Genomic DNA, 21,338 nt, shown 5'->3' with positions numbered 1-21,338 from the left:
GTATAAGTATATTAAACTGGAGTGGGTTGTTAGCCATGGTAGTGATGATTATTTATAAATGATTGAAAATTAAATTATAACTGATGTGGGCATGTTTACGACAATAATGTTGAAATGTCGCCTTAATATTTAAACAGTACACAAATAATAAATTTCGATACGTCCTGATACTTAAAAATATTAAGTATTTAAGTATTTATTATTAGCTATTTAAATATAGATAACGAGTAATAATGACGAATAATGAGCCTTTCCGCTTTCCTAGCAACAGGCTTCTTTTTAAGTTTCTCCCGCCTTAAATGTGAGCATTTGACGGCAATTTTAGCCGTAATGAATGATTTGCTTAGCAACTTACATCAAATTCAGAGGAGAAGTATACCTAGGAAACCAACTCACTCCTCCAATAACTTTCAGTTGGTGGGAAACCGCTTGCTCGTATGATTTCTTAGAATAATCCTTTTAGCAAAGGGGAAAAGCATATAAAAAGGTTGTTCTTTCAAAATGGAAAAGGAGAAAAATCATCCGAAAAAATATCCTCGTCGAGAAAACATTTTCCCCTTGCTATAGAAAGTCATTGTCATGTTACAAGCCTACAGAGCTGGCTTAAAAACAAACAATTAAAATTAACAGAAACAAACAGACAAAAACAAAGCTTTAAGACAGACATTAAAGTTGTTCTTAAAAGGTTTTTATTCTCTCAGAAGTTTATTTGTCACGCTTTATACCATGTCATAACTGATTTAAAAGTTAACATAGATATTTATTTTAAACCTACGGCTATATTAGACCCATGCATAGTCTGCTTTTTATACAATTAATCGACTAGGAATATCACTACTTCCCTTTGGATTGGATGGCTTTATTTTGTAATGTACAGCCAACTTCTATTCGGGTCTTTCCGGCATTTGCCTGGCTCTCCTTGTTAAAATACCCCTTGGTGGAAAGATAAACATGAAAGAAGAACGTTTTGCGGGAGACCAGGATTCAATACAACCATTTTTCCACTGTGTCACTGGATCTTTTATTATTGATCCCATATAAAGACAATTTCAAATTATTGCGGGGAAACCCTTGTTTTTGCCGACATTCAATTGAACACAAACCTCCGTCAATGATAACTGCAGAACACATTCTTAGTTGAAACTTTTTTCTGAGATGATACAGTATCATCAGGGATATAATAGTCACCTTTTTGATACATTGTGCTGACCCTTCGAGAAAACCATCGGCTTTTTACCACTATGAGATAAAATTACTTATTGGCAATTTTAAAAGATGCCTGATGTTCATTTTCATCCAGGGATTTGAACCTCTTGGACTAGCTAGATCGATCTGGCAGAACTGATCATGGGAAAGTATTAAAGCACTATATGAAATGCCACCAGTCACTCCGAAAGTAGTTAGTACCCCAACGATTACGGTACAGAATAAATTCACAGCTAACTTCTCTTCGAAAGACTCCAGCTACGAGATCGAAAAGTTTTACTCCCCTAAATTTTTTTAAAATGAGATTCGTAATGAAAATCAGTTGTACTGTTTGAGAGGAATTTCCACTTTAGAGGAGAACTGATAGCTCTTGATATGTACCTATTTCCAATTGATATCCACAAAGGCCTTCAGCAAAAAGTAAAGATGCTCAAAGGTTACAAAGGGAAATTTTTTCCATGTACCATTCAGAAGTGCAAGAGGTCTGATCTGCCAGCTATTGAACATAACGTAACTAAATTGAAAACACTTAGAGGAAATAAAAAAAAAAGATAGCTATGTCGCTAGTTCTTAATATTATGTATGTTTCAGCCTTGTAAACCAAAAAATCTAACACCACTGTTTTTCACGATCCAAGATATCGCCTCAGAGGTGAGTTTCGAAAGTGGAAACCATGTCTTCACATAAAGAGCCACTTTTTATTGAAACCAATTCATTGCTGCTTTTTGGCTGTAAATCAACGTCCGGGAAACCCTGATGAGGAGAAATTTCATACATCAGCTTATCTTATAAAAATTTTTTCTTTTCCTTTATGACTCTTGGTTTAGTAAAACAGCGAACTGACCGACATAGTGCTGAGGTTATTACGAAGAAAGCCAGGCTCAATTTTGTAAGATAAAGGACTATGCTTATTGCGAACTAGCCATTGGGGTACAGCGATTAAAAGTCCGAGAGAGGATTATCCTGACTGTCTTTCACCCAAACCAAATTCAATACCTTAGTAAAAATAAACTTTGTGCAATATCATGGGAGATAAGGTACCGTATATTCCTTTAACCTCGTCATAAATAGTTCGGTAATTACCAAGCGTTCCACGCTTTTCAAATTATTCATCCACCCCGTCTGTATGAGCAAATTTAAGGGATTAGATATCGTCTCTTTAAAATCTTACCTCATTAATGTTTCCAATATGATCCAGTTCTGTGACGGATTTCAACGAAGAAAAACTGAACTCAGTTTTTTCAGTTGTGAGATTGCTGGCTGGGGTCGCTGATTTATCCACAGAGCGAACTCCTCTATTTCCATTCACTGGGGGAAACAAAATATGATATTCTGAAGTCGCAATATGCAAGGCTATTTGTTGGCTATCATATACCTATCGCAGAGTTTTTAGAGGCAAGTGAAAATGAACTTAACTCTATTGACTATGAATAATAAAACAAGTATAAGGCTCTCACCTTTACTTTTAGAATCTTTACGAACCAATCCCGCATCTGAGGAGTGGCAAGTGTATACAGTATAGGATTCACAGAGGAATTAAACGGAAGTATAAATACCGCCATCCACACATATACCTGCTTCTCGGGATCATTGAAACTTCCGGTCAAGGATAAGATACCAACAATTATCACAGGCATCCAGCAACAGAAGTCTGTCAAAATGATAAAGGCGACTCGTTTGGCGAGGGTTGATTCCCGTTTGACATTCGTTGATCTTATCGCGCTCGATGATTTCACAGCAGACAAAAAAATGGCCACATAAGACAACGAAATGAACAAAAATGCTGCTAAATTGAAGCCGATGAATATGCTGACAGAATACTCCCAGCCAGGCGGCCTGTCATTGGACAACTGAAGAGCCAGGCACACTGTTGATCTTCCGTAGAAGCTATTCCCGTTCCCCTCAGGATTGAAATAACTCAGACCCGACATTGGTAAAAATGATATGACGAAGCCAAGTAACCAGACCAATAAGCAAATCAAATAACAAGTCTTTAGGCTCAAAGGCTGTACTCGAAAATGGACGATGGGTAAAGAAGACGATGCAGATAAGTCTGTCGGCGGTAATGACGGTAAGAAGCATAACCGAAACCTGAGAAGGAAAAGAGCGCGAGAAATTGTAGTGATTTGATTAACTCTGCGAACACTTGAAACAGTAAAGCTAAAAGGGCAGGAAAAATTGTCATTTTCTCCTCTTTTTGCTCTTTTTAGCTTCTTTCGTCTTTACCCAAAGACTAACGAGACTGAGAATTGGACCATGATATCCCAAGGCCGTTCAGTATGGCCCCTCTTTATCAAAGATATTCCCAGAGATCCAGTGGTGTCCTTATCGACGGATGTAACCTTGCAATAACTCTCGAAATATGTATCTAAAACGCAGAGGAAGGGATTCGAAGTGCTTCAGTGGAAAGTATAGCATCCTTGGGGAAGTATTTACGCACGAGTCATCCTTACGTTTTGTTTTCCCTTATATTTTTAGAAACTCAAGTGATGTTTTGTCCGGAAACCCTCGTCTTGTTTTTCGTGAGCTAAGAATTAAGATTTAAATTGTTCCCTTTTTAAAAGGTAAATTATGACACAACCAGTCATACCTCATCCTACTATCTTATACCAGATCCTAGTGTAGTGCTTTCACTCGGCGTTACCTTATTTCAGATTGTAAACCGTTATTTCAACTCATGCCATCTTCTTTTCAAATAAGAGAAATGAATGATTTGTGAGGATAAGGCCTGAGGTCAAAAGCTGTGTATTTACAAACATTACCTCACTAGAGAGCATGGACAAGGCACCCGTCACTTGACATAATGTGCCACCTCTCCACCGCACGTCATGCTCGAAGTACTCTCCCTGCCAGCGAGTGTCCTGTACAGCTATGATAATGAGATACACACCCATAATGAAGTCGGCGACTGCCAAATTTTTTAAAAGAAAGGACTGAACTTTGCTATCTTCGCCATAAACAAGCCGCCAGAAAATCACTGACAGATTGCCGACTAACGCTACAATGCCAAGAATCCAAAGGCAGACTCTAATGATTGGGTTCTTCATCATATCCTCGCAACTGGAGAACTCGTTTTTGGGAGAATCACATATCAAGTCCTTTGCAGCTTTCTTAGCGTAACAGCAGACAATGAAGCTGTCCAGTGATCTATGAAAGGAAAACTGAATGGTTTATAAAAAGGATCGGCATCGTCACTATGTTCGGTTTTAGATTTCAAATCCACCTTCAGTTGATTTAAAGTGTAGGAGAGTCACAAAAAAAGACAAGATATCAGTTGGAGGTAAATTGAAGTTTCTCGCTCAGTGTAGCAAGATTTATGTCCTTAGTACAGATGAAGATGGTTTATATTTCAAATAAGCATTATTTTAATAACTGTAATGCAGAATGCGTAACACTTACAAGATCCTCAGGTTAAGCAGGCCTTCGAAGATGTCCGTCGCAATTTCACTTTCAAGAATGCTGTTTTCGTGAAGACGACTATTTCCAAAATCAAAGTTAAAGGAGGAAATTAGTTGTTGTTCCACTTCATAAACATTTCTAAAATATTCAATCCTAAACAGGAGGTTTATTAAGCTCTATAATGCCACTTGTGTCGTCCTGAAAATCCATTGCACGATTATTTCTTTGACCTTTGGATACTATTGGTAATGCATGACAAAATCCCTGCACCACACCCGAAAAGTTACTCTTTTGTAAAACGGGCAGCAGAAGAGGAGATCAATGACCCTTATTTGTTTATAATTTAAGTTATTTATTTGTTTATCTTGCACGGCTAGGAACCAGTCCTCTAATGAATCTTGTGTTGTCTTAGCATTTTCTTTACAGAGAAAACGTAAAACTCCTCCCATGGAGTGACGAAAAAACACAGCTTTCAAATTTCCAAAAGGCCTAGAAATGCTATTCTCTCTCTTCACACCCTAACTTTATGAAAAAGTAGGATCAAGTCGGCAAAAAAATGTCTGGCTTAGGCACGACCCTGGTATTCAAGATCACTGAACAAAACCAAAAGGCCATTGATTTCATTTTATGCGATCTAACCGACAGAGACAGCACAAATTACACTCACATAACCCCAGAAAAAATGGACTTACAGTGCTGTGAGTGATACCAAGCCAGTAAACATGCCCTTGGTGAGTCTTTTCAATCCGTTGTTGTGCAGATGTCTAAAACCCAAAGAAAGCAAAAATCGATTGACGCAGATTAAAGAAAACAAATGAAATAGCAATTGAAGCATGCGATGACAGTAATATCGTTACTAAATATAAGTTCTATTTGCTAATATGAACTACGGTTACCAATTCTGTCAGGCAGCAAAAAGAAACTTACAAGTATCTTAGCTGTGAGAGAGACGCAAACGCTTTCTCTTCAATTATAATTATTTTGTTGTGATCAAGATACCTGGAGGAAGGGAAAGAAATACATGAACATGAAATTATCAGCTATTTATTTATGTTGTGTGTCTTTTCTGCAAAGCAAAAAGCAACAGTCATAATAGGTTTATGAAAAAGCTTGTGGTTAGTTATTGCGGCAAGGGCACTCAATAAAGTAAAATTGTTAGTCTTACGATTAATTCACTTCAAAAATGAATCACAACATGTCGGCTGCATACTACATATCACGTTTTTTTTCTAGACGAAAAGGCTGGCAGTGTGCAATCGAAACGTTGTGATCCACATCACATGGCAAACGTCTAAAATTCACCACATAACTCTTATACATATTACATTTGGCAAGAAAGGATCTGTTCACAAAATAAAATTTCTTTACTAAAAGAGAATATTGAAAAGTTCTTCCTGATTTCGAAACTATAAATGATGGCGCTTGACACCCGCTGCTGTGCACCGGGCTCGATAAACCAACCTGGTTTTACATGGAGGTTTCTCCCTGCAGGCAGAGCTCACTTGTCTCCATCATTGGAGACGTCTACACGCAGGCTAGCGCGCAGGCTAGTTTTTGGTTCCTGCCCTAGCTCCTAAGACTTTTTTCCAGGTTCTACGGTTCTCCGCCCTTCAAATTCCAAACGACCAGGAATCAGCTAAACTCCAAGTTTCCGTCTTTTAGTAATGTCAATTCCTCTTGTAACTAAACATTAAGTAGATACGAAAACTTGGAGAATACTTACATGATATACAATATACAAACTTTATCCAAGATGTAGCTAACTAAATCTGTACAGGTAAATAGGAAAAAAGTTGAGAGAGAAAGTTGAGAGGATCGCTCTACTTACAAATGAGTTAGGCGTGTTGTGCGTTTAAACACATCCCTCTTAATCTGACGAATACTGTTAAATCGCAGGCTTCTAAAAAATAAAATGAAAATAAGGCAAAAAGAAATTTTCCCAAAGAGGAAAAAAGAGATTAATTTCATTTTAACCAGAAACATTTTTCACACCACTCACAAGATTCGCAAGTCTGTCAAATTGTCGAAAATGTCTTCATGAAGGTCAACAAGAAGGTTTTCACCAATATCTCTGCCAAACACAAAAAGAGCCGCTTTTTTAATTTTAATCTTACGGTGCAGTCTCTTCAATAGGCCAGAGTTTAGGTATTTCTGCCGAAGATGTATTTTATTAACTGACCATTAAAAATTGTATCCCACATTGAGAGCGAATCACCATCAGTCAGTTTATGCTTGTGTTAATATGTAAATCAATCGATAGAGTTGCCTGAGTATTTTGTCTTGTATAACACTTCTTATCATTATTTTCCATTCCCATGATTAAGCTATGTTTCAGCATTGTAACATTATAAACTTACAAGTATTGAAGCTTAGTTGTTTCACCAAAAACGTCATCGTTAAGTTGCCTCAAGAAATTATTGTTGAGTCTCCTATGTTATGATGCAGGCAAAAGAAAAAGTTATTCATGTTCGTTTGGGCTTAACCAGAGAATTGTTTTACAAACAAATTATGTCCTCTACGTTTCAAAAGATTAGCTTTTGTCTGTAAACCTTCCATGTACCATTCCATTGAAAAGGGTTCTGTATAAGAGCCGTGCCGGGGGGTTTTTCTAGTGTACTACGGCTGCGGTATATTTATGTAGTAGGAATGATCTACATTCCAAAAAATTTTATCACAAACGTATTAAACGCACGGGCATAAGTCCACTAAATGTAAAATTTAACGATTGCCTACTCCCTAAATGTTGACTCTTCTGGTAGGAAGTAGGAAGGACGGGGAGCCTAGATTACAACTACACCGAACAAGTCCGAACGAAAAAACTCACGTGACATTAGCAAATCACCGGGGTCCCAGTATCCATTGCTGACACTACATTCTAGGTAAATGGAACTGTGCATTACTAACATTTTTTTTTTCCGTCGCTTATACATGTTTTCCGAGTAGTAAGTTATATTTCGGAGTTTGATCTTCAGTCTTGGCCACCAATTTGGATGAGCTTCGAAGAGCTGACATGACGGGACTATACTACTCTTCACGGTCAAGCATTTCCACAAGTTATGATTATAGAATTAGTTCTGAGCAACTTACAACGTTTCCAGAGATGTTAAACCTTCAAATACTCTAGATTCCATTTGAAAAACTTTGTTGTGGCTTAAATCTCTGAAACAAAAGAGAGAGATTGCTGAATTTGCACATCATTGATGCGTACTTTACATCCCTTTATATCCTTACATCCAATGTTATACTTCATATTTGTTATAATTAAGAGTGATTCGGTTGCACTTTTTAATGAGGGCACTTTGTGATGCCTATCATACAAAGATGAATCTTTTCGATGGCTGTTAAAACTTTAAAACACTCAAAGCAAAGTCTTCCGACTTACATGTAGATAAGAGATGACAGAGAGTAAAAGTCTCCGTTCCTTAGGCGAGTGATTTTGCAGCCAGCAAATAAACTGGAAGAGCGTAAGAAATATATATCGCCTCAGTATATTCATGGTTTAATGGGTGGGTGCAGTTAGGAAGAACGTTGGAAAGAAATATTCCGGGTCGACCAATCATTTTTCGTACGAATCTTCTCTGGGAAACGCCCTGTCAATAACTTACCAAAAGCAGTGTATCACACTTACAGTTTAAACGATCTTTCTAAGTATTCAAAAAATAAATAAATAAATAAATAAACGAAATAAAATAAAATAAAATAAAAATAAAACAACCAGCGGTCCGGCCTTGCTATTGTTTATACTGGCCCCATCTAAACCAGCTTTAAAAATTGACAGGGCAGTTTCACTTTTGCCTAAAATGGTCTCAACTCATAACGCATTGTGACCTTGCTAACAATGCTAGCAATGGAAACCGACTATGGCTAATTGGCATATGCCTCTAATCTTCATTTTTGTTAAAGGGTGTTCTTGCGTCGCTAGGTAGGTTATATTCCTGGAAGAGTATCTTGCAGAGGTGAATAAGTGTGATTTTTTTATTCAGACGAAACGCGAAAGCATGTAAAATCATCTTTGTCTCAATTTAGTGTTTAGTAAAGCTGAGCCATTTGTATTTTGAGCCATTTTCAATCGTATCATTTCGCTGAATATATGTAGGCAGATTTTGTGGTACTCATCGGGTGTAGAACTTTACAAGATCGTCTCTTCATTTAATAATCAGCATACTTTTTAAGTTGATAATTTAGTATTATGAACTGAGTTGATAACGTAAATTGACCACCGTAAAAGGAAAAAAAAAAACGTTTGGAGCGTTAGCCCTTTGTCAGGGAATGACAAAGGGCTGACGCTCGAAAATTTACCTTTTAAACTCATTACGGTGGCCAATTAACGTTATCAATTTAGTTGATAATACCAAATTATCCTGTTATACTCTCCCACCAACGCAGCACCACAGTTTCTTCGGAATTTACCCTATTTATATATTTTAAGTTCAGTGTCAAGGGAATAGGTATTACATGGTTCCTGATAGGAAAACCTAGAAAACAGCGTGCCTCTAAAAGCTCGGGATGAGGAACTGTCATGGATGACCATCAATCAATCAAGGAAATGAACAAAAAGATACCGGAAAAAAAGTTTGTCATAGATCAATGTTTTTGTCTCAGTTTTCGTCTCATGCGCACAAACAAGTAAACGTATTGATGGTATGACCTATGCATGAGTGCCTACTGTTTATTGTTTAAGAGAGCGGGTCATAAAAGTGCCTATATTCTTGTTTGTCTGTTTGTTAAATTTATCAAGAATCTTAAGTTTTTGTAAGCGTAAAATAAAAGGGTACATAAAAGGCAACTTTCACGGTGTATGTCATGCAAAGACTGTTTCATTCACAAGATACCAAAATTTTTGGTTTTTTTAGTGTAAAAAGGCATGTAGTTACAGTTTTAGTCGTTTTAATAACCACTGTTAATTTTTTATTGGTCAATGAATTTTGTGAAATTTGTGGTTCCTGAAGGAGCCGTTTTGTTTTGAGTTATGAAATCGATCTTTAAAATTGCGTTCCTGCTCCTTTTGCCTCCAATACCGCTGGGACGACTTTCATGAGGACATGGTCGATGTACTTAGCACATTTCTCTTCCGTCACCCTCTCAGCCCAAAACGCCTTTATTCCGTCAACCAGTTCTTGTTTGTTTCGAGGCTTCACTTTCGATTCTAAGTAAAATTTTAGTTCGTGCCATAAGATATCGATGGGATTTAAATCCGGACTCTCTTGGCGAGTACGCCACCAGTTTATATCATTCTCCTCGAAGAAGGCCCTCGCTCGTCTTGAGGTATGTTTGGGATCATTATCCTGCGTAAATCTGTGGTCTTGTAGCGTCTGATTTATGAATGGTAGAAGGGTTGTCTCCAGAATACGGCAGTACAGTTCTGCATCCATTATACCATCGAATACGCACACTTTAGTAGCTCCCTTTCGGCTGATTCTTGTCCCTACGTGTACTTTACGTGGATGTTTAGGCTTTGGTTTTCTTTTCAATGGCTCGTCGACCTTTCGGTAGCATGTACGTCTGTATTGTTCTAGCGACACTGAGCATTCATCAGAGAATATGACATTATGGAATGTATCACCGGAATCCAGGATTTGTTGTGCATACTCTAGTCTTTTCACCTTATTAGCTACTCTTATCAGTTGACAGTAATGAGTGCGCTTCAGCGTCCATCCCTGTTTGGCTCGCGATCTTCGCACAGTGGAGGAGTTCATAACGATTCCACGCTTGGCCAGTTGTTTTTGAATTTGAATGCTTGTTGCCTTGTCGTTTATACGCATTTGCTTTTCAATAAAAGCTTTCATATCTGCTGGAAGCTTTGTCGGTCTTCCTGATCGAGGGCGGTTTTCAGCGGATCCAGTTTTCTGTATTTTGTTGATGATCCTGTTGACGCATGCTAAGCTTCCTTGTAGATTTTCGCGTCTCAAGGCTTTCAATATTTGTACAGGATAAAATCCTTCCTTATGGAAACAAGCAATTCTTTTTCGCGTATATGAAGTAACCTGACTGTCTACGGTAGTGTCCCGTGGGTACATTATATGCAAATACAGGTCGGTTCCCATAGGGATGCAATAACGCATCGCAACGTGTTAAAAAAGGTAAGCTTTGCACCCTTCCTGGATACCGTTTTCACAAGCTGCCTTTTTTTCGCTCTCGCTATTCTTGTTTGTTCGCTAGTATCAAAATAAATATGGTCTTTCTAATAATTTGTTTTATTTTGTGTGGTAGCGTACTTGCTTAACTAATACGCAGCGAACGTGTGGCAAACTTCGACCATAGCCGACTCTGTATGTAGCGAAGTTGGCTCAAATTCATTATACTGCCCTTTTGACGCTGACAGACTTCATAGAATGATACACTAGGTTTACTTTCCTACTCACTCAGACAGTATCAGTCTGATGAAAAATTCGCCGAACGTCGCAATGTTGCCTCACCGATCTCGCACTTAGCCATGGCGATATCTTACCGACGCAAACAATATATCGCTAAGCTGCAACGATATGTCGCTTAGTTTAAACGAGATATCGTTAGGCGGCAGTGATATATCGCTGAGCTCAAACGATATATCGCTGAATTTAAACGATATATCGTTTAGGAAAAACGATTTATCGCTGAGTTCAAACGATATATCGCTGAGTTCAAACGATATATCGCTGAGCTCAAACGATATATTGCTCAGGGAAAACGATAATTCGTGAGGGGCTCAACGATATTTCGGCAATATCTCGCGGTTGTTAGAACAATGGCCCCGCGATATATCGCCGATATATCGTTCCAACGGAAATATCGCTTAGATATCGCCGATATCTCGCGATTATCGCGATAAACGACGATATTCGTTTGCATTACTTTTGCTCAGTACTGTACGTGTTTATAATATACATGGAAAAATACGAGAAAGCACGCGCATCAAGTGGAAAAATAATTTATTCAAACCCTGCATTTGGTCAAAACAACCGCGTACGATCAAAACGATAATATGTCATGATATCTTCACATCTTTAAGGCGCAAAAAAGGTTCAAAGTCCGGCTAAACAGTTCAAGGAATTGTTCAGTCTGTGTCCGAATCACTTTCGATGAAATGGAATCGTCGTTTCCGAGGTTTAACCTTGTTTGTTTTTAATTTCGGCGTTGGATCACTCGAGCAAAGTGTTAAACTGGGTCGGCTCGTAATTTTCGATTTCCTTGGCAATTCCCTTCTCTAAACACCTCTTTTTCCAAACCAATAACCAAAAAGCAGTGCTTTTTACAGTGTTTTCGTTGTTTGAGCTATTTTTCAGCTGCGGTGGGCAAAGAAAGCCTACATAACACGCCGGTCATTGTTTCGCTCGCAAATTTCAAATTTTCCAATTTTGTTGCAACATCCAAGGCTCGCATTTGATTGGCTATCTGTGAGTTTTCTTTGACCAATCAGAATGTCTGATTTGTTACTTACTTTGCACTAAATTAACCCTTTCTGCACTGAATTAACTCTCTTCTGCACCGAACTACCTGGAAACTGCATTTATCTTCACCAATCAGAACTGAGTAATTTTTTCATGTATATTATTATAGTACAAATATGAGTTTGAGTAGTTCCGGCTTTCATTGAATTATGTTTTTCTAGTTCTTTAGATTTCCCAATAATAAATGATGAAATTTTCTAAGCTATCCGTGTCCGATCATCTACTGAGATAACAATAGCGTGGTAGAAAAACTGTGTTATTTGAAGTTTTGAAAGTTCGTTTAGAAAACATGTCAAACAATTATCCAGCGGATTGTAGACATATGAAAAATAGCCTTATACCCTTTGCGCGTTATTCCTACTCCATGTAATTGACAACAATGGTATAGGTAAACAAAGCACCTGATAAAATGACCAGGGTTTGGATCTGATCTTGCAAAAAAAGAGAAAAAAATATGGAAATTAAAGTCCCGTTAATGGGGACAAACGAGACTTTCAGAGTTCTCACAATCCTGCTCACATTAAAATAACGTCAAGTGCAAAACCTTCTTTGTGATATGAGTTACATTAACAGTATAATTAAAAACCATTTTTATATCACAGGATTCGTTCGTTTAAAAACAGAAGCTATAATTTACGTATCCCGCAGATGACCTATGTTCTTAAAGACGTCAGAACTTGCTAATTGGAACGAGCTGTATCTTTTAAGTAAGTAAATGAAAAAATGGAAAAGATACGGGAATTATCTCGTGGAGACCAGGTCTGACCTCTTACGGTGGATTTGGATATTTCGACTCTTCTACACTCGCAGCAAACGCTCTGTTATTCTGCATCGTAGGTTTTCTCAAACTTAGTACCTGTTACTAACCCAAAGGTATTCTTTCCAGCCTTCCCGAAAATTGTTTGAGTTGCTTTATCAATCAAGAGATAGATACAAGCACGTACGGCCTATCTTATACACTTCAGGTGCTTCGTTTAAGTGCATCCGGTTCTTTGTTTTTCGTCTCTGAAAAGCCCCCATGGGGAGTTGACAATAAAACTTGTATTGTATTGTATTGTATTATATTGTATTGCATTGCGTTGTATTGTATTGTATTGTAGTGGTATACAAAGAAGGGTAAGCTTTCATAAAAATAAAATCTAGTAATGTGAGACTCGTGTAGGTCACAGACGCGAAATTCGGTGTCTCAGAATCGTAACAATTTTACGATTGTCTCAGAGTTGATTTTGTGAGAAAATAATCTGACGCTGAATTGTCACAGATGTTTCTTTGAATCGGAATAAAAGCGGAGACATTCCGCCCATTTAAATATAGTACTGCATTTTCCCGATTAAATATCCTGTGCGGCACTCATACCTGTTCATATTCAAACTAAGCCTCTTGACAAAAGTGACATGCGAATAAATTATTTAAATACCACAAGCAATTAAATGAATAAAATCTACTCATGCAAATATGTATTGTTATCCACATATATATTTTTTTATTTCTTCACTTTTTTCATCTCATTTGATTTATCTGTTTATCGATTCATTGAGCTGCACCTTTGAGGGTTACTACTTGTTAACTTGGTTTATCAGCTGGTCGAGTTGACAATGTAACTTGGCCACCATAAAGAGTTCGTAAAGCTAGTGTTTCGAGCGTTAGCCCTCTGTCAGAGCGAATAGCGGAGGAGAAACACTCGAAACGATTTAAACGGGGCCGATTTACAACACCAACTCAGTCGATAAAAGCAAATTATCTGAGCCTTATTTTGACAACCGTTTGTTAATGGTGTAATTTTTCGTTTCCATGCGAATACTCCGCTCATTGGCAGATATCCTTTGACTGCTGAGAAATGACGGAATTTGTCTTAAGCCACTCCTGTACTTACTGTTGAAGATGAGACAAACACACGGATTTACAGCGCTCCACGAATGTAGCAAAAAAACAACCACAAATGGAATCACTGTTTGAAATGCGCAAATGGGAGGCAATCCCCTATCCCAAAGAAAAATCTGAGCGAATAGATAAACAGAAAGAGGAATCGTGCAAAAACTGAAAGCAACTATTATAGCCACCGACATTCGGACAATTTTCTTGCGTTGTTCATCGCGCAATTTGTGTCGACAACCCAATTGCTGTTTTTGTTTCGTGTTGCTTCTCTTCAGCTTCCATGCTATCGTGCCATACATGATAACCATGACTCCGATAGGAACGAGGACGAAAGTGATGAAAGTCGCCGTGACAAACCCCTTGTGTGTTTCCTCGTGGTCAAATGCCGGTCCCCAGTTAAGCCTACAAACAACTTCATTACCCTCTGGAGTAAGTTTGTACGCATAGAAATAGGGCGCGTGGACCATAATAGCGACAATCCATGTGCATAAAACGCCAACAAGGCGCACTTTTGAAGAGATGAGCTTAGCTTTAAGTGGGAAAAGTACAGCAATGAACCTGTCTACCGATATCAATAAAAGGCTTTCGATGGAAACGACCAGCGACACATCTATAAGAAAGTAGGAAAGTTTGCATAATATGCTTCCCAGCAGCCACGGTCTGACGACCTTCCAGGAGACTGATCCTGAGATGATCTGAACAAGATGGATGGGCATGAGAGTGAATGGGTTGAATAAGTCCGACACAGCCATGTTGAAAACGAGATAGTGGATTGACTTTCGGGATTGCTTGTTCTTTCTAATAGACAGGATAAGGAAGGTATTTCCAACCAGGGAGACAACTAGAATGATGGAATAAGCCGAAGCCTTGGCCACCATGTCTACAGTAGAATCATTCGTAGGACAAGTCGGATTGGTAACATTTGGAGCGACATACCTTGGATAAGAAATGTTCTTGTCGAAGGAGTCCATTGTCAAAAATTCGCTGAACCTGTTTATATTTCAAGTTGGTTTGCTAACATCTATTGACCGATGTTACCTCTTTGGGAGTATCAGAAATTGAGCTGTTTTATTAGCGAAAATGAAAAGCTGGAAATTTGTATATACATAAATGGCTCGATTGCATAAGTTTTCAGGTTATATTTACTGAATGCATTCATTAGCCGGATAGAAGACGTCTCCTGTCTCTGACACAAATGGGAAAATGCTCGATTCCGTTTAATTAAGATATGTAGAGGAAAACCTGGCAGGTTGGCTCTCATAGAAAATATCTGAGTGAAGGAAAGTGAAAAGCTTTTCTTTCGCCGAAACAATTATCGAGTTTCACATGAATTTCTTGGAGTCAATTTCCAATAAAATACTGATAAATTTTAAAATGGATATTTGTTTCACGTTTATCCTGTTATTGAGTTACTTTGGCAGCAAAAACTATATAAAATAATAAGGTGATGAGCTACTCTGACAAAGAGTAATTTATTCCTCTTCGTTTTAAAACGTCTTAAAAGATTCACCCGACAAATGTGATCTCTCAACTCATTGTAACACGGAATTCTTGCTCTCCATTTCATTCATAAATTAAGCTGTCATGCTTCCCGTTCACCTGCCCACTCCTAAATCATCAACAGCACAGCCAATTTGAAGCAAGACTACGGTAATAGACATCTATCATAAACTCACATTTTTTTTACCTTTTTTTTTACCTTAATACTCATATTTTAATGTAGATGTCTTAGTCTTTTATTGCTGTATTGTATATAATTCTGTATTGTATTTCATACTAATATGTGTCCCCTTATAAGTATGGGTTCTCCCAGGCTACATGGTTTGACACTTAAATAAAGTTTATTATCAGTATTATTATTTGTCAAAAAAGTATAAGCATACGTACTGCAGAGATTGTAACATCCTACGGCTTTCTTATTTTCATTGCATGTAAATGTGAAAGACTTATAAACACCCGAGTCACGAGATATATAATCATAATTTTATTCCTATTGCATCTTGACAACTTCTGTAACATGTCTTTGGCTGCTGACGAAATTGTCACGTATTCGCAATTATAGCCATCGCTCTGCCAAAAAACCCAAAGTGTTTCTGGAACTAAGCCGTGAAAAAAATTTAAAATGAGGGTCAAGTTTCGTTTCCAAGAATAATTTTCTTTCAAGTTTGGAGTTTGTTTTTTCTTCCGCACTTGTTTTTTTTTTTCATTTCATCTTGAGCTTTTGAAGCTCGGAATCTATATTTCAATCTTCCTACTTTTTGCCCTTCAAAGACGTTCCACTGCACTGCCCTCGCTCTTGGAAAAAGAAGGGACATTTTTATCTACTCTGATACTGTGGAAATAAGAAAAGTCATTCGATTCATTACCTTCTTATATTCTAAGTAATTCTTGTAGATAAAATGTTAAATCTCGGCGATTAGATAATTCTTGCATATTTTCCAGTAATCTCCATTAATGTAATTTCAGGCCATTAATGCTGACATATGTCAATTTTTTAACAACCATTACGCTACTATAAATATAGTTTTGCATCTAAGAGAAAAAAAAACTCTCAAGAGAGACTTTCCTTTTTTTATCCACACAGATTAAAAAAAAAAACGTTTGAAAACTCTGCACTGAAGCAAAAACTTCTTTCCGTCCTCGAAAATGATGAATATGTAGTCGTCAGGAAGCAACTGCCACCGCAAAGAAGCCAGGTATAATGATAACAGATTTCAATATTCCCGCATGCAGCATTAAAATATGAATCAATCGAATTATCGTCTGTTTGCTTGAAATTCAGCCCCAAAAAGTGAGAATGGAAAATTCCTCATGAAATACTCATTGAAGCACTCGAGGAAATCCATCCACGTGCGAAAATTAAAAAATACACAAAAAATGAAGTATTGGAAAAGTTTATTGGAATATTTGTAGTGGAAGATAAAAACAAAATTTCGTTTAAAAAAAAAAAAAACATTTGGAGCGACATACCTTGGATATTAAAAAAAAAAACAAAAAACAAAAAAACAGCAATTAGGGCGTCTCAAAGTAAATATTTCTATATGGCCTGCTGCATGATATTTTTCAAAATATAGCATATGTAATTTTGCTCCAACAATTTTTACACTCTGGTTATAATTTTTATTCGGTGGTCTTCAATGTCACATCGAGTTGTGTGTGATCAAAGATCTTTACCGTGCGATGGAAACACACTATTATTATTTTCACATGTGAAGATAGCGATATGGTATCCGGGTTTATCAACTCGGCGGTTTTGCCTTTCGCAAAAAGGCTGACAAACTTTACCAGCGATACGAAAGTTACATTCCCCGCTTTCTTTTTTGTATTGTAAAAACTCGGTAACGATAGCTTGCGTTATTTTCATGACAGATGCTGAAATGACAACAATATAGATATCCAGGGCACTTAAAATCCAACAACTATAATACTTGCCCGCTTCTACTGTTCTTCAATTTTCATGTAGAACTCGTGGGAATGTGTTGCCTCGTGGAACCATGAGCCACTTGCTCCGATCTTTATTCAGAGCGGTAAATAAGCAAGGCAAAGAATACTCATGATGTAAACAAACAATAAAAGGAATGTACAGGAAACACCGCTAGTCCGCTTGCGGATACGAATTTATCTTCGCGTGTTGATTGCATCCGCGCACGGCCATGAAGAATGCCCCAAATAAATCTCGTTTTCAAAAACTTGTAAAATAGGGTGAACCATATCTTTTAAAATACTATTTATTTCTTTACAGGGTACAACAACTTTGAGAGCAAATGATCGATGCAGGCTGTGATCCACGCATCGAATCAGTTAATAAGAGGTAATTGTTTGCAACTTTTTATGTAATTTCAGTTGAGAAATATCAAACACATTTTCTACTAGACCTTGGTAGGAATTCTTATGAGCTTCCGTGCTTTGTATAGAAACGGAAAACAATTGAATAACTTTATTGTTTGACTTACAGCACTGTAGTAAGACTTGATAAATTCCATGGTATACTTTCCATGTAATCTGCTCCTTCCAACATGATGTGACGGTGGTCCTTTTGTAATATAACACGTGCAACCCACTGGACAATCTATGCAAACAGTGTATACTAAGCTAAATCAACAGTACTTCTAGTCGTATAAATCTCAACTAAAAAATTCCTTGCATTTCGCAAGGGTTGCAAAAAGAGAAAATCGAGGAAGTTGTGGGCCACAGAAATTGGAACTTATTAAACTATTTATCGATATCTTTCCATTTGCCGATTCAAATTCTCCTTTTATTCAACTAATCGATATAATGCATGAACATCAATTTTTTCGGCGACTTAGTGCTTTCATATCGATTTCAGCCGTGAATGGGCCTTATTGAAGGAAGGGCCATTAAAAGGTACTCGGAAATATTTCTAGGTTTACAATGTTTTGGGAATAGGTGAGGCTATGGTGGACAACCAAAGACGTTATTACCTGGTTTCATTTTACATTTATCCCTCTCATCTGAAAAGCAAATTGGAAGGATTATCCTAATGAAGTCCTTAACTCTTGCAAAAAATGTATATGCCATGTCGTTGAGTTGTTTTCATTTCTTCAATGTCTGCTCATTCATCGACTGCTCATATTTTGAGGGTCGAACTACATTAACTAATGTGACGAATTATTGTAAGTCAGTAAGTCGCGATAGTATATAAAGATACATAAAGACTGGGCCAAAACCAACACAATGCCTAAAATAATACTATGAGTTACACACCTTAGCTGACGTCACCAGAGGAAAATTTCCTACAGCGGTGAAAATGCAACCTACGGCTGTTTAAACGAAATGAAAACAATATTTGATGATTTTTCACTCCAAAGTTTAACATATCGAGAAATGAATTAGAGTGTATAATGTATAGTTGTTTTTTTGCATGAAACAGAAACGTGAAAAAATGATATCTCAAGAAAGAAAAATAAATTTCTTTAAATAAAGGTTTTCAGAAAACAAAAATTGACTTTACCTTTCCTCATGTCGTAGATAGCTTTGAAACCCGTACGCACCTCCTTGTTGTCAGATTTAAACACGATGAGCAAATTATTCGACGAAGATTCCAACATTGCAGGGTGCGTATGACCACAAAATCTGCCAAGCGAAGTAGAATATGTCGAATTGCCATCAAATACTTCAACATAATCATTTAAACATTGAGGTCCAGTCGCTTCCAGCTGAGAGTAAAAAAATTCAAGTCTGATCACGTGACCAAACGCAGCGGTGACGAGCCATTCACACCAACTGTCGTTTGCGTAATATCCTGGGTAGTAGGGTGACGTTATAACACCAGTTTTGTCCGTGAAGAGCTCCCTGCATGCTGAAGATGAATAATTTCAGAAAAGGTTTAGTACAGTAATGTTATAGTTCAATGTCATTTGTTTTTTAAATAGTTGGCTTAGGAAGATGCAATTGTCAGAGAAGTAGAAAGTCCAAGGTGAATGGCTTAGTAACTGCAGTAAGACAAAATCTTATCCATGTCTATTTCAGTGTAACAATATTATGTTATGGTTGGCAGCGCCCTTAGAAAAGATGAAGCAAGTTCTGTATTCTGATTGGCCACTCGAGCGGAAAGATTGGCCCATCTCGCCTACTCGGGATTGTCCGCTTAAATCCAGAACAAGCAAAAAATTGCACCAAGCAGACTTACAAAAATGATATTGTTTTTGACGATGTCGCAAAAAGTGGCATGAGACAGTCAAAAGGGAGTAAACATAAATGAGTTCTCTGAGTTTATTGCTTCGCCATGAAACAGGGAAATTAAAACACAATGTGAGATGAATTTCCCAGCGCTTAAAAATGGACAAATCATTCTTGATTCTGATTGAAACGAAATATTTTAGGTATATCATGAATCCTTTATTGACCAAGGTTATTAAGTCAAGGTGGCCGGAAAGTAGCATCCATCTTCCTTTGCCTTTATATGGACCTTGACTTCGTCTCTACCCATTAAAAAGGCCAAACATGAACTCGGCCAATCTGTGGTCCAGCCATCTCGACCACACGGTTGGTAATTAATTCATGTATTTTTTGTTCTTTACCTCTCCTTGCAGCTGCTTCTGGCTCTGGGGAACAATAACCATTGATTAAGTAAAGTGCTCCTATCGAAATAAACCCTGTTTGGTCTTCCACGTTTCCTTCAAAAATGAGCTGCAACAAAAGAACACGGAAGTGCACTAGATTCGCTTCCGCCGGTGACAGTTAAAATGAAATGGAGAATGTAATTGTATTCCAGGGCTAATTTACTTGACGTAGTTGTCACTTCCATACTGAACAATATGGTAAGGTGACATAGCCGCACTATTATATGAAAGTAAGTCGAACATGAAGTCTCTCTATTCCCCTTATCAAAAACTCCGAGTAAGAATGGAAGGCAAATTATCACCTTTCGTCACAAAACCTAGTCACATCCATTTCATCGGCCGTTGCTTTCATTCCAAAGTTATTCCTAAGGGTTTTCGCTCCAATTTTCACACATCTTCTTTTTCTCATTCCAATCAATATCGTCACCAAATTCAGTCCGCCCAAAATTCTTTTTCACGTAATATTATGAGAATCATAATCAGAGCTATGTGCCAAAAACGTAACAAACTCACCGAACAAATTCTACATTGCCGCTCTGAACTTTCCAAAATCTGTCCAGCTGTTTTAGTACAATCCATTCGTGCCAAAATTCAGGATGCCAATTCTAAACTTTTTAAACATTTGCACCAAATTAAGGCCCGAAAACTCGATCAACTTATCGGCCCTCAAGTTACTAACGACTCATCGCCTGAAAACCTCAAAACTGTAGTTACCATTCCAGAAAATTTACTACTTTCCGATTCAGAAAAATCAGTTCTCAGCAAGGGCTTAAATTTTGTTCCCATATCACAAAAAACCGACGAATTTTCAGTTAAGCAAGACGTTGAAAAATTCCTTCGCCGCGTTCAGTTGAAAGCCTTTTTTCATGACAAAGAGGATGATTCTAACGCCTCGAACAAAGATACTTTCGAAACACTCCAGATTCGAAAGTCTAAATGGACTCCCCCAGAGGGCCAGTTCTCATCTTTAGATTTTTTCCTCAAAAAATGTCGCCACGATATCAACAAACTTAAATTCAATCGTAACACCAAATTTTCCAATCTTTCTTCGGAAGAGTGGTCGGCACTAAAAAGTCTAAAAAAACGCAAAGACATTGTCATTAAGGCGGCCGACAAAGGCGGTGCAGTTGTTGTTTGGCGGGCCGACCTCTATCAAAAAGAAGCTTTGCGGCAACTTTCTGACACCTCCTTTTGTGCTAAAGTCGACAAAGATCTCACTTTAATTAACCAAAACATTGTCAAAAATACGATTAACGATCTTCTAGCTAAACAAGAATTGCCGGCCACTGGTAAAAATCTCATCATTACTACTCCTAGAACTTCGTGTATTTACTTTTTACCTAAAATC

The 21,338-nt window shown here is 37.6% G+C and overlaps 2 protein-coding genes and 1 pseudogene across 2 annotated transcripts; all 3 read right to left on the bottom strand.

Moving 5' to 3' along the window:
* Positions 1–2,499: 2,499 nt before the first annotated feature.
* LOC131797210 (G-protein coupled receptor GRL101-like) lies at positions 2,500–6,117 on the bottom strand. Its single transcript, XM_066161784.1, has 7 exons — positions 6,077–6,117; positions 5,533–5,604; positions 5,298–5,369; positions 4,606–4,743; positions 3,964–4,353; positions 2,664–3,297; positions 2,500–2,514 (listed from the first exon to the last, which is right to left on the bottom strand). Exons 1-7 carry the CDS (start codon positions 6,115–6,117, stop codon positions 2,512–2,514), a joined length of 1,350 nt encoding a protein of 449 aa, XP_066017881.1. The 3' UTR covers positions 2,500–2,511.
* A 312-nt stretch (positions 6,118–6,429) lies between these two features.
* On the bottom strand, positions 6,430–20,569 carry LOC131797211 (uncharacterized; annotated as a pseudogene).
* On the bottom strand, positions 13,781–14,994 carry LOC131797192 (neuropeptide FF receptor 2-like). The gene has a single exon (XM_059114821.2). The coding sequence runs from the start codon at positions 14,876–14,878 to the stop codon at positions 13,781–13,783; it is 1,098 nt and encodes a 365-aa protein (XP_058970804.2). The 5' UTR covers positions 14,879–14,994.
* Positions 20,570–21,338: the final 769 nt, after the last annotated feature.

Source organism: Pocillopora verrucosa, chromosome 14 (genome assembly GCF_036669915.1).
Source record: "Pocillopora verrucosa isolate sample1 chromosome 14, ASM3666991v2, whole genome shotgun sequence".
NCBI lineage: Eukaryota > Metazoa > Cnidaria > Anthozoa > Scleractinia > Pocilloporidae > Pocillopora > Pocillopora verrucosa.
The sequence above is the reverse complement of the archived record's forward strand: the minus strand, read 5'-3'. Positions and strand labels throughout refer to the sequence as shown.